The sequence below is a fragment of the Syngnathus typhle genome, linkage group LG11 (assembly GCF_033458585.1).
Source record: "Syngnathus typhle isolate RoL2023-S1 ecotype Sweden linkage group LG11, RoL_Styp_1.0, whole genome shotgun sequence".
Lineage (NCBI taxonomy): Eukaryota > Metazoa > Chordata > Actinopteri > Syngnathiformes > Syngnathidae > Syngnathus > Syngnathus typhle.
The window spans coordinates 13,433,769-13,447,059 of record NC_083748.1 but is presented as its reverse complement, the minus strand read 5'-3'; the positions used below and the strand labels follow the sequence as shown (position 1 = coordinate 13,447,059).

Below are 13,291 nucleotides of genomic sequence, written 5' to 3'. Positions count from 1 at the left end.
TATCCTTTTGTGTTTCTTCAATTGAAGATCTGTGTCATTGGATAGCAACACCATCAGTGTTATATTTAAAGTGTTGCTCATACTTCCATACTTCCTACAGCGTGGAGCTTTTCATTCATAGGGTGATGTTAAATTCCCGGAACCCCCCCCGTCTGTCATTTAAACAAAGAAAAGAGATTTACATCTTTTTTTCATTAGCCTCTGGGGCAGTCATAAAAGTGCCCTATAAACTCTGCCTAGCAACAAAGGGCCATGGAGACATCACCAGGAAGTATAACCCTCTGAAGTTTCCTGTCTTTGCTTTTAAATATCGTAACTCTTTTGTTTGTAAATGCTTTGAAATGTTGCTTTTGAGCACGTGACGGACGCTATGTTTGGGGGAAATGAGATCATACTATTTCCGTTGCATTACTTTACACTGCAGCACAGCTACCACTTTTCTTCTTCACTGCACATCAGTGAACTCGTGTTCCTGCGTCCACACCCCCCACACAGGCACCGGCAGCATCTGGACGGAGTTCTTCCCTCTTACTCTCCCTCATCTCCCTCTCTCTCGCTGTCTCTTTGTCTCTCTCGTCGATTGTCCCAGCTCAGTCAGCAGCATCTGCATGGGGAAGAAGAAGGAGGAGGAGGAGGATGGTGAATGCACCACATCGCTGGGAACTCCTCCTCCTGCTCTTTGACGGGCCAATGAACGAAGAGTGCCGGGAAATACAGCAGAAGAACGACGCCGACGTCTTGTCAGTGTGATGGAAAAATGTTGTGAGTGTTTGCAAAGCGTCTCTTGAGAACAGGAAAAAAAAAAAACACGAAAAACTATCAAACATCGCAGGTGACTGGACAATGTTTTTGAGCCACTGATTTTTTGGGGGGGCATCTCCTTTTTTTTCCCCGTGTCTTCTCATCTTTGATTCCAGGTAAGACGAGTCTCAGAGGCTCCTAACCTCATTACAGGCACAATGAGACAGAATTAGGAAGTCATTATAGAAGATTACATTCTAATCTGCATGAGTGGAACTTTTGCTGCATGGGATGGTGGCTGAGGGTGGGGGCAAAGTGGGGAGGGAGGGGGGGAGAGAGGGAGGGGGGTTGTGCTTGCGTAGCCTCATAGTCCTGCCTGCTGCAGTATAATGTTACATAACAAAAACATACGCGTGTGGCGTAGAGCACTTTGTTTTGATTTATTCTTAATCAATGCAACTTTGTGACTGGAGAGTTTGGTTCACTCTAATGTGCTTCTGCAGATATCAAAAGTGCTAAGGCAGCATGAAGGAAAGGACAGCCCACGTCACGTTCACTGCACTTGTCCACCCTCCCCTCCCCACTGAGCCCCCACACAATGTAATTAGCAGTTTAATTAGGGCATCATATTTGTGAGCTCCCTGTTTCGAATGATTGCAAGCGATTGTATGTTTGTGATCACAAGATGGTCCGAGGTTGCCTCTTCACTAAAACAATTACTTATGTATTTTTACAGTGTACAGCGGAACCGTAGTCCTAACCCTTAGACTTAGTCCTAGTTTGGTCCGAGACATTATTTTACATTATTCTTATACATCAAGCCAGTCCTGTCTTTAGATAACATTAGATGCTATACCTTGTCTTAGCCCTAGGGTGTAGACCTTAGACCTGCTCTTGGTTCTGATCCCTTAATGTTCGATGTATTCCTTGATTTAGATCTATTCCTAATACTGGCCTTAGTTCAGACCAGGTCCCAGCCCTTAACACGAGTAGTCTACTACCTCTAGTCCTTAGACCTAGTCAGTAGTCTTTAGATTGAATGCTAGTCCTCGTCCCAGACCTCAATATTTTTCTCATTTTAGTACTAGACTCTCTGTCCTACAACAGACCTGATTCCAATGATCAGGATCGTTATCAGGAATCTACAGAGCTTGCTGATGCCTTAATCATTTGAATTAGGTGTGTTATAGGAGGGAAACTTCAAAAATGGTGACTCTCACGGACCAGAGCTGCCTACCCGTGTCCTAGTACTGGTAGACCTTATCCTAGCCTTAGTATTGCCCCTAGATTTTAGTCCTTGTCTGGGCCCTTAGACTTGACCTTGTCCAAGGCTAATGCAGTCCTCCATCATAGACCTCCCCTGGCCTGAGACCCCTCTTAAGCCTCGTGCTGGACCGTCAATCGTTGAGCCACATGCTGCTTCACCGAGTCATGATGAGGACTTTCAAATCAAAGGTGTTTTCCTGCTACCTGATATGACACGTGGCATGTGTGATGGAACGAGGCCAGGCAATGCGGCATTCCCAACAGAACTCACAACTGTGTGTGTGCGCTTAACGAGGACTTCCTCTTGGCACAGTGAAGAATCATCACGAGAAGTGTAGCGCTGCAGTAAATTACGTAATATGAGATGATAAAATAGATTAGCCCCTACATGGTAGACCATAGTTGCATCAGTAAACATATGAGCTTCTGTGCATGCAGGTCAATTTGGGGACGCTCACACCAGGCAGATCAAGGTCATATGTAAGAATTGGAATCCACACAAAAAATCTCCTGCAGTCTGAATGTAGCCTCAGACACAAACACGCCCGCCCGCCCGCCTTCTCCTTTCCAGTGAACACCATCATTAGCGAACAGCGATGAAATCAGCTGGCTTGGTCTACAAAGCACCATAGCCGACTCCTATTTGTAGACGTGGCCCACATGGCTACCCGCGGTGCTTGATGGTTCATGAAATGAAATAGTTTGCTCCAGCCTGTGATCTTGTCGCTGCATGTACTGCAAATACCCGCACACCACATGCAGTGAGTGAACTCATGAAGAACATTCAGACAACACTTTTTTTGTGTGTTGGAGGGATGAAGAACTTTTTCATCAGAAGAGAGTCTTAGTCCTCCACCTGTGAGATTGTTTGCAATGATTTGTTTGGTTAGCAAGTTTACTCAGCGGTCGACGCTTTAATTTTTATGTGTGTACATTCAGATCTTGATAGGGAAAAACATTTCATACCATTACTCCAAGCATCCATTATTATCTAGACTACTTACCCTATTGAGGCTCACAAGGTGATGGAGCCTATCCCAGCTCACGTTGTGCGAAAGCATTGAAGTCACAACGCCTTCAGTGACTCGTTTAAATCCTATTAATGAAATTTTATGACTTGGCCTTCCTAATTGAAAAGGCGGACAAGTATAATAGTTTGCATTGTTTTCTTTTTTGTTGTTGAAATGAGCGAATGAGGATTTCACCAGGGAAATCCAAAGCATGCAGCAGATAATGACTTTTTTAGCACTTGTTTTAATGACGCAGGCATGTGGAGGTCTGAAATGGACCGGGAGACATTGGGTGTAATAGATCCAGCTGGAATTAAATGTGGCCGGCTACATTTTGGCATCGTTGCCTTCAGTTCACATATTGCATTCTTTTTTTATACGCATGGGTCAGAAGCCATAAAAATGGATGCGTCCCTCGAATCGTTGCACTTTGATTTTGCTGGAGTATTGGGATACATAACGAGATTGGTCCTTGACAACCATGGATAGACATGAAGCAAACTCAAAACAGAAGCACCGTGAGAATCAGTGTCCAAAGTCTTAAGTCAGCTATTGGTTCCGGCTCGGGACATTAGTTTATGCCATTTTATAATACCTGGTCCGATCCCCGGCCTGGATCTAGTTATGAGCCTAAAACTTAGATCCATCACTGCCAATAAACATTAGTACTAGGTCAGGCCCAAGACCATAGTTCTTGGACCCAGTCCTGTCATGAGACCTGATCTCATCCTGGCTGTAGATTTTCAGACTGGACTATGTCTGCCATCCCTCCAGTTTTCTGTACATTGAATTTGTATCATATACAGATCAATCCTCAGCGTTTCTAAGAAATCCAGACATCTATTAAATGGCCTGTCGACTGCTGCGGAGACAAAAAAAGAGAGCGGGATGATGGAGGCAGGAGGACTTTTTGGACCTAGTGCCTCATCGCCACTCGCTATTTTGCTCCCCTGCATTGCAGCACAGAGGGTGCAGTCTTTTTTATCCATCCTGCAGCCTCGCCGCGCACACACCTTCTGTCCTCAGCATCTGGAGGTGTGATATCCTCCACTTGCTCTCCGGCCTTTGTCTATGTGGTGGTGGTGGAGATGGTGGGGAGGGGAGTGCCTGACTCCCAGATGCCTCCACAAAGCATTTAGAAATGGGTTAGCTGCAGGTCAATATCCCACAATGCATTGCGGTTAAAATAGTCATCCCTAAAGTACTTAGTGTTTGTGTGTGTGTGTGAGTATGGTGATGCTGCAACTTTGTCATGGCCTTGCTCCCATCATCTCCAAAAGTGTTGAGTCAGGAATCTTGGGGGAGTAATGCCCCTGAAAGCTGTTAACTTGTGGAATGGCAATGTGGATTTAAGGTTGCATTACACTGATCAAAGTTGGAAAAAAAAAAATCTATATGAAGCTGATGCATGTCTTTGTGATATGCACATTGCAAGGGCCGTTATTGTCATCACGATGTTCCTTCAATGGTATGTGTAGCCCTATTATTAATGTTGCACACACGCTGGATTTTTCAAAATCCAATTTTGAAATTTCGCCGAGACGACTTTCGGGTGTTGTCGTTCAGCTGCGTATCTCCGACTTGGATGCACTTGAAGCAGCCACTTAGGCAATCACAAGCTGGCAATCTCTGAACGGACGGAAGCCAGTCAAAGTATAAAAAGCATCGGCACAATATTTGACATTTTGTGAATGGCTTAAATGGCTTCCCTAATATTGTGACAATTGCTTCTGTGTTTTCACAGGTTAAAGTAGAGCAACATAAAAGAATTGTGGGGATGATTGGCCACTGTTTTCAGACGCCAACGTGACAAAGCAAGCCAGGAAAGTACGACTAAAATATTTGCTTGCCTCCTTCCTTCAATAGCGTAGTCAGACCCCGGCAAAATACATCAATGCTAGGCTCCATATAAAAATGGATGACTTCCTGTTTATATTTCTACGTTGGCCAGTCAGACCAGTCAGAAAAGAGAGCCACCGCACGTGCTCTGTCGTGACGCATTTTGCCACACTTGAAAAATGTGGCAAGTTTTCAAACCCCACTTGTCCTTTTGTCAGCATATGAATGGCATTTTCGGTTTGATCCTAGATGTAGACAAATAAATAAATAAATAAATACAAATAATAGTGACATGCGGCATTGTGTGTGAACTGCATCCCAATGAGGCCCGGCGTAAAAGTGAGGTAAACCGGGAGTCGCAGTGTGTATGTGTGTATTGGAGGAGGCTGAGGAGGAGGAGGAGGAGGAAGGGGTGGGGTGGTGGTGGGGGGGGCGTTGCTGCAGTGGAGCGAAGTGCGAGAGGAGACTGCAGTCTCTGCTTTACGGAAGGAATCTGACTATGTTGGTTAGCGAGTGAAACCCAAAACTGGTGGGGACAGGAGTGAGGGGGCGTACACCACCACCACCACCACCACCACCTCAAGAACTACCATCACCATATTGAACTGGTGAGTAGTATTTACATGCATGTGTCTTCATGTTCATATCTAACTCTAAACTATAAGTGTGCAGTGATGCATTTGCACTGGGCTTTTATTCAACCATGCACCCCAAGTTATGGAAGTTAAAGCTGTCCAGTCATTGTAGTGCTGAGAGCCCACTTGCTGTCTGTTCAATCCATCTGCTTTGTCTTAAGCAATTATTGCAAGTGTGAATTGTAATGAGAAACTTTATTCAGAATGCTCATACATTTGGGTTGCAGTTATCAGGATTTGACACTGGGCAGCAAGACCAATAGATTGGCCACTGGATTGGCTGGCTCGCTCGCAGGGGGTTGCGGCAATTGGCTAGCTGAAGGCTGACAGGCACTTTCAGGATTGCTTAGCAACAAAAAAGAAAGGCCGGCGGCCGGACGGCGGCACCTACAGCTGCCGCTTAAGCGACTCTATCACATGCTCATCAATAAGTGGCCAATTTAGTGAGAGGACAAGAGGATAACCTTCATCAAAAGGAGCCAGCCAATCAGCAATCTCAAAAGCAGGAACAAAAGTCATGGAAGGTTTCTTGGGCGAAATGAGATGCTAGTTGAGATCCTCGTGGATCATGTGGCATAGAATTGAAATGATCTTTCTGTTATGTTGAGGGTTAAATTGTCTCTGTCAAGGCATGATCTGCATCCCCTGCACAATGTGTGCAACAGGTCTTTGACAGCAACAACAATGCACAATCTTCGGTGCGCATTTGTAAAAAGTTGATAAGTATGAAAGATGTATGCAATTCCATATCGTCTTGCTCCAGTAGAGAGGATAGATCGATAGAGACTGCTCTTGAGTATGAACTGGTAACGTGTGAAAATCTTTCATAAATTCATGTCAAATCATAAAATAAAAAGTATATTTTGGATTAGAAATAAAACTGAAAGTAAAGAAAAATGTAATTATTTTTTTAACTTGATGCTCTAAATGTTGACTGTGTCTTTCTGTTTCGCTCCAAATTAAATAGACCCATTTTAAGGTTAAAAAAAGTCCGAATGAAAAAAACGAAATTTGACCCAGCAGTGAAAGGCAGAATTTCTTTTCTCCAAATATCTTATACACACACGCACGCAAACACAGACACTTAATAAAATAGTAACCAGGTCAAAAGAGCAGGTTACCTTATGACCCTGAAGTAGTCACTCAGCCCATCCACTGATTAGTTTTAACGACGTTCAATGTCAAAATGCTTTCCATTTTTTCCCGAGGCTGAGCTGAGTCATCATCCAACTACTAAATGTTGCAATAAACCAATTCAACTGCAGTAAAATATCAAGGAGAAAAAAACAACGTTTGATAAAACCATTAAACGCGTTGAATCATTGCTTTTTTTTTTTTTTTTCCTGTCAGAGTGAATTGATTAGTCATTTGTAGGAACAGTGAGAACGGACAAAAAATACGAGCCACTGGGCAACATTTTCTCGCCGATTGAAATTGACTAATAGAAAAATGTCCAAGGTAACCACTTCTTGCTTTTTTTATTCAGTCAAAGAACAAATTTGAATCGCTGAGATGGAAAATTCATTTCGCACTTTGAGAGATGAGTCAAATGCCGACAGATTTTCAAATTCTCTTTTGTCGAGTTCAGTGATTCGTAGCTGCCTTGACCAAGTACGTACATTATTCTTACATTTGTGCAGATTTCAGGTACTGTTATTTTTTTTTTCAATCTCTTCTTCAGTACGGTATTGTAGTAAAGAGCAGGAGTATTCTCAAGGATTTCGGGCCACATGAAAAGAAATCTGCTTGAATGATTTTGACTACCGATATTCTCTTATTTGGGAAAAAACTAAATGTATGTTATTTTTTCGGGAGAGTGCGAAAATACAATGAAATTCATTTCGATTCAGCTATCGGCTGCAAGATTAAAATGGATAGATTACGCAACATAAAAGAGTGGAAAGCTTAATGACTTGAAAAGTCACAACTTGAAAACATGATCCATATTATCTTGCCAGTATTATTATTCCATTAGGACACATTCCTGATTAAAAAAAGATTCCTAGCAGATATTTTGAAAATGTTTGGTCAAGTCTTCATCTGCTCAGTGACATTTAAGGCACCAACACTTATTTGTGTGCCAGTTGGGAAATCAACTCTAGGCACAGAAACTCCTCAAGGACACTGCCATGATTGAAGCGGCGAGATCTTCTGTTTACACGACAGCCGTTTTATTCAACTTAGCCGTAACGATACTTAGTCATGAAGAAAATTCACAAATGAAAGTAAATGGCTGCCTTCGCTCCTTCCCTCTGCACCTGCCCTGGAGGATTCTCTCTTGAGTCAGCCTCATCCATCTCTTCTGGAACATTATGCTTGGAAAAGCTGTGACTTGTGTCTATTTGTCACTTGGATAGTAAATCTTCACGTCATTGGACCGAACGGATGACTTTTTGTTTCTCCCAATTGAGCCGTTTGGATATGGGCTTGATCCGTCCCTGATGATGTACAAACTACATCTTTATTGAATTTCAGCTTCATTCTTTCTCTGATGTATCTAGTGAAGAAGTGTTGGCACTCAAAACAATATCGCTTACCATTCCTGTTTACCTTTCGACCACTTCTGATGTTTGGTCTGCTGGGATCGAGAGGATGAATAGATCCATCCACATCCGGAATATATGAAAATATTAATAATCCTGATTTTGTCACCCAGGGACGCAGCGGCTTGTCTCCTCCGGCAATGAAGTTCAACCTGTTCAGGAAGCCCCAGCCAGTGGCCCCCTCCGAGACCACCGGAGCGACCACCCTTGCCAGTATGGCCCCCACCCCGGCAGCCATCTCCACGGTGGCTGAAAGTTCTGGAAACGACACGGAGATCAGCAAGCATGACATGTTTGAGGAGATCAAGAGCAAGTTCTTGAATGAAATTGACAAAATCCCATGTGAGTGTTGTCATCCCAAGTTGTCATGTGGCATATGTTGGCTTTGACATTTTCTTTGTCCCTCCAGTGCCCCCGTGGGCTCTGATCGCCATTGCAGTGGTGGCCGCTTTGTTGGTGCTCACCTGTTGCTTCTGCATCATCAAAAAGTGCTGCTGCAAGAAAAAGAAGAACAAAAAGGGTAAAAAGGGCAAGGATGGCTTCAACATGAAGAACATGGAGGGCGGTGAGGTAGGACTCTTTTTCATGCATTCCTAAGCACAACTCTTGACTCAAAACACAACCAATGTTACTCCACTTTTGTAAGACTAACTAATGCTAAAGCCCTAGTTTTAAAACTAATCACAAACCTATCATCTACTTGTTGATGTATTAGTCATGCAATTCTTCACGTTTTGAGTCGTTGACCCCATTTTTGTCTTCTCCAGCAGTCGTCCGGAAGACTCCGGCATTTTTCTTCCTTTTCAGCAAAATGTGTGCTTGTTGAAATGTACCTACTCCACTGCAGTGAAAAATGACATGCTTTGGTACAACAATCAAACGAGCTACGCTTGATCAATTGAGAGCGTTCGTGTTGATTCCTTTGCGCTCTGATCGACTGGCGCCCACATAGACTGATCGTGGCTCTTTAATTAAAGCACTTAATTAGCATCAGTGAAGGTTCTCCATGAGCATGTCATTTTTCACAGCAACAGCAAGCACTCTTTCTCTTATTGTCCTGTGAGTTGAATCTCTTCCTCTCTCTGCTTTCCTTCCTGTTTTGTGGCTATGTTTCTGCCTTGTGTTTTTGACCATGGTGGACCATCGTTCTACGGTAGGTGGATTGGCTGTTGTGGGGGTTCTCTGGAATGGCTTCTTTTATGTTGATCTCTCCCATTTAAAGCCACAATCTGCTCCAGAGAGGGAGTCTAACCATCTAATGCAATGATAGGAAGCACTGAGGGACAACCTAACACTATTAATCAATGCATGTGCTAAAGGGCATGTTGTGGTGGGTTTATGGAAGATGATGAAGATGACTGCATGAATCCCAACCACTTGTTATAAATTCAAGAACCAATCCGGAAAGCCGAATCAGAGTAAAATCGTTTTAGGTTATGATTGAACAGGAATTGTAGACTGACTGTCCTGCGACCAGTCCAGGGTGTATGCTGCTTCTCCGCCAAAAGTTAGCTGGAGTAAGCGCCAACTCACCAATAACCTGGATGATGACAAACAGTCTAGAAAATCACCGAATGGATGAGAGACAGCCGTGGTTGTCCTCTTTAAATCAGTAGTTGTACTCACACTCTCCATTTGGCCTCAATTTTTTGGCAAACCTCAGTCTTAGATGAAAAATATTTGTATCATCCACAGTCTCCACTTGACTGCAGCAATCAATTTTCTTGTTGCCATTAATCTCTATCGTAGCAGAAGTAAATACACAGCTCCCCCACAGTCTTCACTTGGCTGCAATCTGGTTTCTCGTCCCCTTCAGTTTCATTTCAGGCTCAAATCTGTCTTCGTAACACGCCCTGAATAAAAACAGGAGACCCTCGTCGTTCTCATCAAAATCCAGTTTCTTGTTGCACTCTTGAGATTTGATTTGTCTTTGTACCATGGCAGAAGGAAATTAGACATGGTGGTTAATAGAAGTAAATATACAGAAGAGCATTGTTCCCCTCCATCCATCCATTTTGTTTCAATTGTTCTTATATCTTATGATGGGTTCAGTGTGGCAGCTCTTGTGCTTACCACACAAACATCCGCTAGCACCGAATAGGAAGAATTTGACCACTTGCCCCGTTGGACCTTATGACTTAAGGCTCTTGAACCGGGGTTTGGGGGAATGATGGAATGCTTATGAAAAGCGCATGCGATGCCACCATTGACTGGCTGCCTCTATCCTGCACCAGCATGTCAGAAGAGCTCAAATGAGGGGACAGAGTTTCTTGAGAAAAAAAAAAAAAGCTCACTGATGAGCTTCATGTATTTACTTTAACAGCAGTAGACTCAAAGGAGCTCCACGGCATGCTCGTGATTTAGGGGTGGGGCAGTGCGTTTGTCCTTTGTTATTTGATATCATCATCATCATGTTGTCATTTCATTACGGCAGGAACCGCAGGATGATGACGATGACGAGGGAGAGACCGGGCTGACGGAAGAGGAGAAGGAGGAAGAGGAGAAGGAGCAAGAGAAGCTTGGCAAACTGCAATATTCCATTGACTACGACTTTGAAAACACAAAGGTCCGTGTTAAGTCACTATTAAGTCACTAAAGCTAATTGTCCTCGGATTGACAAAGGGAACCTCAGTTAGCAGAGGAACATAGTAGATCACATTTATCCATCAAGCATGGAGGAGTTGTTGGTCTAACCTTTGCGACATTGAAGAATTGAATACATCTCCAGTCAGTCCAAGCACATGTCGACTGATTGTGATATTTTGTCTCTGTCTGCAAAAAGTAGTCCTAACATAAATCAAGCCACGGTTGCATCTTATTTCCATGCACAGCTCACCGTCGGAATCCTTCAAGCGGCGGACCTCATGTCCATGGATTCGGGAGGTACTTCCGATCCGTACGTACGAGTCCTGCTCTTGCCTGAGAAAAAGAAGAAGTTTGACACCAAAGTCCACAAGAAAACGCTCAACCCTGTCTTCAATGAAACCTTTGTCTTCAAGGTTAGTCTGTAAAAGCTTGAGCAAATGAGAGTCAAAGTCTATTAGAGAACGTGTTATGCCAAGTTTGTAAGGCTGCTTGTCTCAGCTAATAAGGTCTGCGGGGATTTGAAAAATGTCTCCAGGTCAGATTGAAAGATCTGCTTGTCTGCACATTTGCAGCAGCAGCTGCAGAGCCAATCATACCGTCGAGAACAGTGTGCCCCTTGTGAGATGAACGTGTCTTCATGAACATGTCTTCATTTGATGTCTGGAAAAATGCTTCAGATGATCCAATTCATTTTTTTCCACAAGACACTCAAAGCAATTCTGTTAACTCATCAATCCCTCCATGCATTTTCTATATCTCATCACCATGACTCACCTAAAGTCTGGTCGCCAATGTCAATGCTTGTTTCCAAAAACATCATGGAAGAAAGAATATAAATTGCAATTATTATTGCCAGGTGCCCTACGAAGAGCTCGGTGGCAAAACCCTGGCGTTGTCTGTTTTCGACTACGATCGCTTCTCCAAGCACGATGTCATCGGCGAGGTGAAGCTGCCCATGAACACCATCGACCTCGGACGGCCCATTGAGGAGTGGCGGGACCTGGAGAGTGCCGATCAAGAAGAGGTGCCCGCGCAAACCATGTCATTGTATTGTAACTGTTTTACATGAAGTGCAATTTGGAAGAATGCATAATTGATGCCCCGCAGTTTAACGCCGTTCCCAGGTGCTTTAATAGCTGGTAGTCAAAGGATAAATAATTACAACATGCTAAATGTTGGATGACATTCCTACTGAATGACCGATTGAAACTGTTAGTTGCTCTATCAAGGGATAAGCAGCACAGCTGGTCCTGGCAATGACATTATTTCCAACATTGCTTCATTCTTCTTAATTAAACAGCAGTCTCGGTACCTGACCATTCTGGCATCTGTGCTTTTTCAGCCTGAGAAACTCGGGGACATCTGCATCTCCCTGCGTTACGTTCCCACTGCCGGGAAACTCACCGTCTGCATCCTGGAGGCCAAGAACTTGAAAAAGATGGATGCCTGTGGATTATCCGGTAGGAAAACGATTTTTGATGATGACGGATGTGATCAACGTTGTCAACCAAGAACCCCTCCCTAATATAGATCCCCGTCTTTTTCAGACCCGTATGTGAAGATCCAGCTGCTGCAGGGGGGTAAGCGTCTGAAGAAGAAGAAGACAACGGTGAAGAAGAACACCCTCAACCCGTACTACAACGAATCCTTCAGCTTTGAAATCCCACTGGAACAGATGCAGGTACAATAGATGGCCAACCAGGTCATTGTTTAATTGACATGCTGGTACCCATCCAGTATGTACACATAGGAATCAGTGGCCAATAGAAAGTTCTTAAAACGACGTGAAAATAATATGAAAATTCAACAATGACGTAAAAATCTTTAATTAAATGTATGTAGGACCTTGTTTCGATGGAAAGGTGAACATTATTTGGTTAATGATGAGAAAAGTCGATTTATTCATCCAGTGTTATCGGATTTTTTCTTTCATATTTCCGACCATTTTTTTGCAAATGCCAAGGTACGTCTCATGGACACCCAGCGTTTTGGTTACCTGGTTTGGGAAGAACCCGTTGTAGGTGTCTGGCGAGCCTTTTTATGACACACGGCATTCTTAACAATTCCAGAAAATCCTTGTGGCCGTCACTGTGTTCGACTATGACAAGATCGGCAAGAACGATGCCATCGGCAAAGTTTTTGTGGGCAGTAAGGCCACCGGGCTGGGTCTCAAGCATTGGTCCGACATGCTGGCTAACCCGCGGCGCCCCATCGCCCAGTGGCACGCTTTGCAACCAGAGGAGGACATCGACGGTCAGCTGGCCTCCTTGGCGGCCAAGAAGTAACCAGCAAACTATTCCAGCCCTTCATTCAATTACTGAAACTTTGCATGGCTTCAACCCACTTTTCATGAAAGCTGCTCAGCAAAAGACTGGATAGAATAGATTCGGTTTGGCTTTCGAGGCATCCCATCTTGCAAACGCGTGTCTGCTTACCAACTTGACGTTTCCATCTCAACATTCTTGTACACTGAAGTGTGAGCTGAATTTAAGTTGCATTTGTAGAGCATGCTTTGCCCCACCGGCCCACGGCTTTGCACTCTTAACGTATCCTGACATCAACTTGCAAAATAGAAAGTGGAATCGAAAGGTTTGGGTCCTGCTGTTCATGTCACCAAGGCGATGCAATAGAAGATAGACGACGTACTTTTCCACTTGGTGATGAAACAAAA

General features: G+C 43.8%; 1 protein-coding gene across 2 annotated transcripts; it reads left to right on the top strand.

Moving 5' to 3' along the window:
- Positions 1–462: 462 nt before the first annotated feature.
- On the top strand, positions 463–13,235 carry LOC133162865 (synaptotagmin-2-like). 2 transcript variants are annotated; one of them, XM_061292347.1, is made up of 9 exons: positions 463–917; positions 8,148–8,376; positions 8,444–8,604; positions 10,478–10,600; positions 10,866–11,033; positions 11,477–11,644; positions 11,963–12,080; positions 12,168–12,301; positions 12,690–13,235. In XM_061292347.1, exons 2-9 carry the CDS (start codon positions 8,175–8,177, stop codon positions 12,903–12,905), a joined length of 1,290 nt encoding a protein of 429 aa, XP_061148331.1. In that variant the 5' UTR covers positions 463–917; positions 8,148–8,174; the 3' UTR covers positions 12,906–13,235. The 2 variants fall into 2 exon arrangements, with proteins under 2 accessions (XP_061148331.1, XP_061148330.1); XM_061292346.1 differs by having other exon boundaries at positions 10,469–10,600.
- Positions 13,236–13,291: the final 56 nt, after the last annotated feature.

Excerpts from the sequence above, each read along its gene's own strand:
- LOC133162865 (XM_061292346.1), top strand. The coding sequence starts at position 8,175 with ATGAAGTTCAACCTGTTCAGGAAGCCCCAGCCAGTGGCCCCCTCCGAG. Across the intron at positions 8,605-10,468 it reads AGAACATGGAGGGCGGTGAG|GAACCGCAGGATGATGACGA; the intron begins GTAGGACTCTTT and ends TCATTACGGCAG. Across the intron at positions 10,601-10,865 it reads ACGACTTTGAAAACACAAAG|CTCACCGTCGGAATCCTTCA; the intron begins GTCCGTGTTAAG and ends TTCCATGCACAG.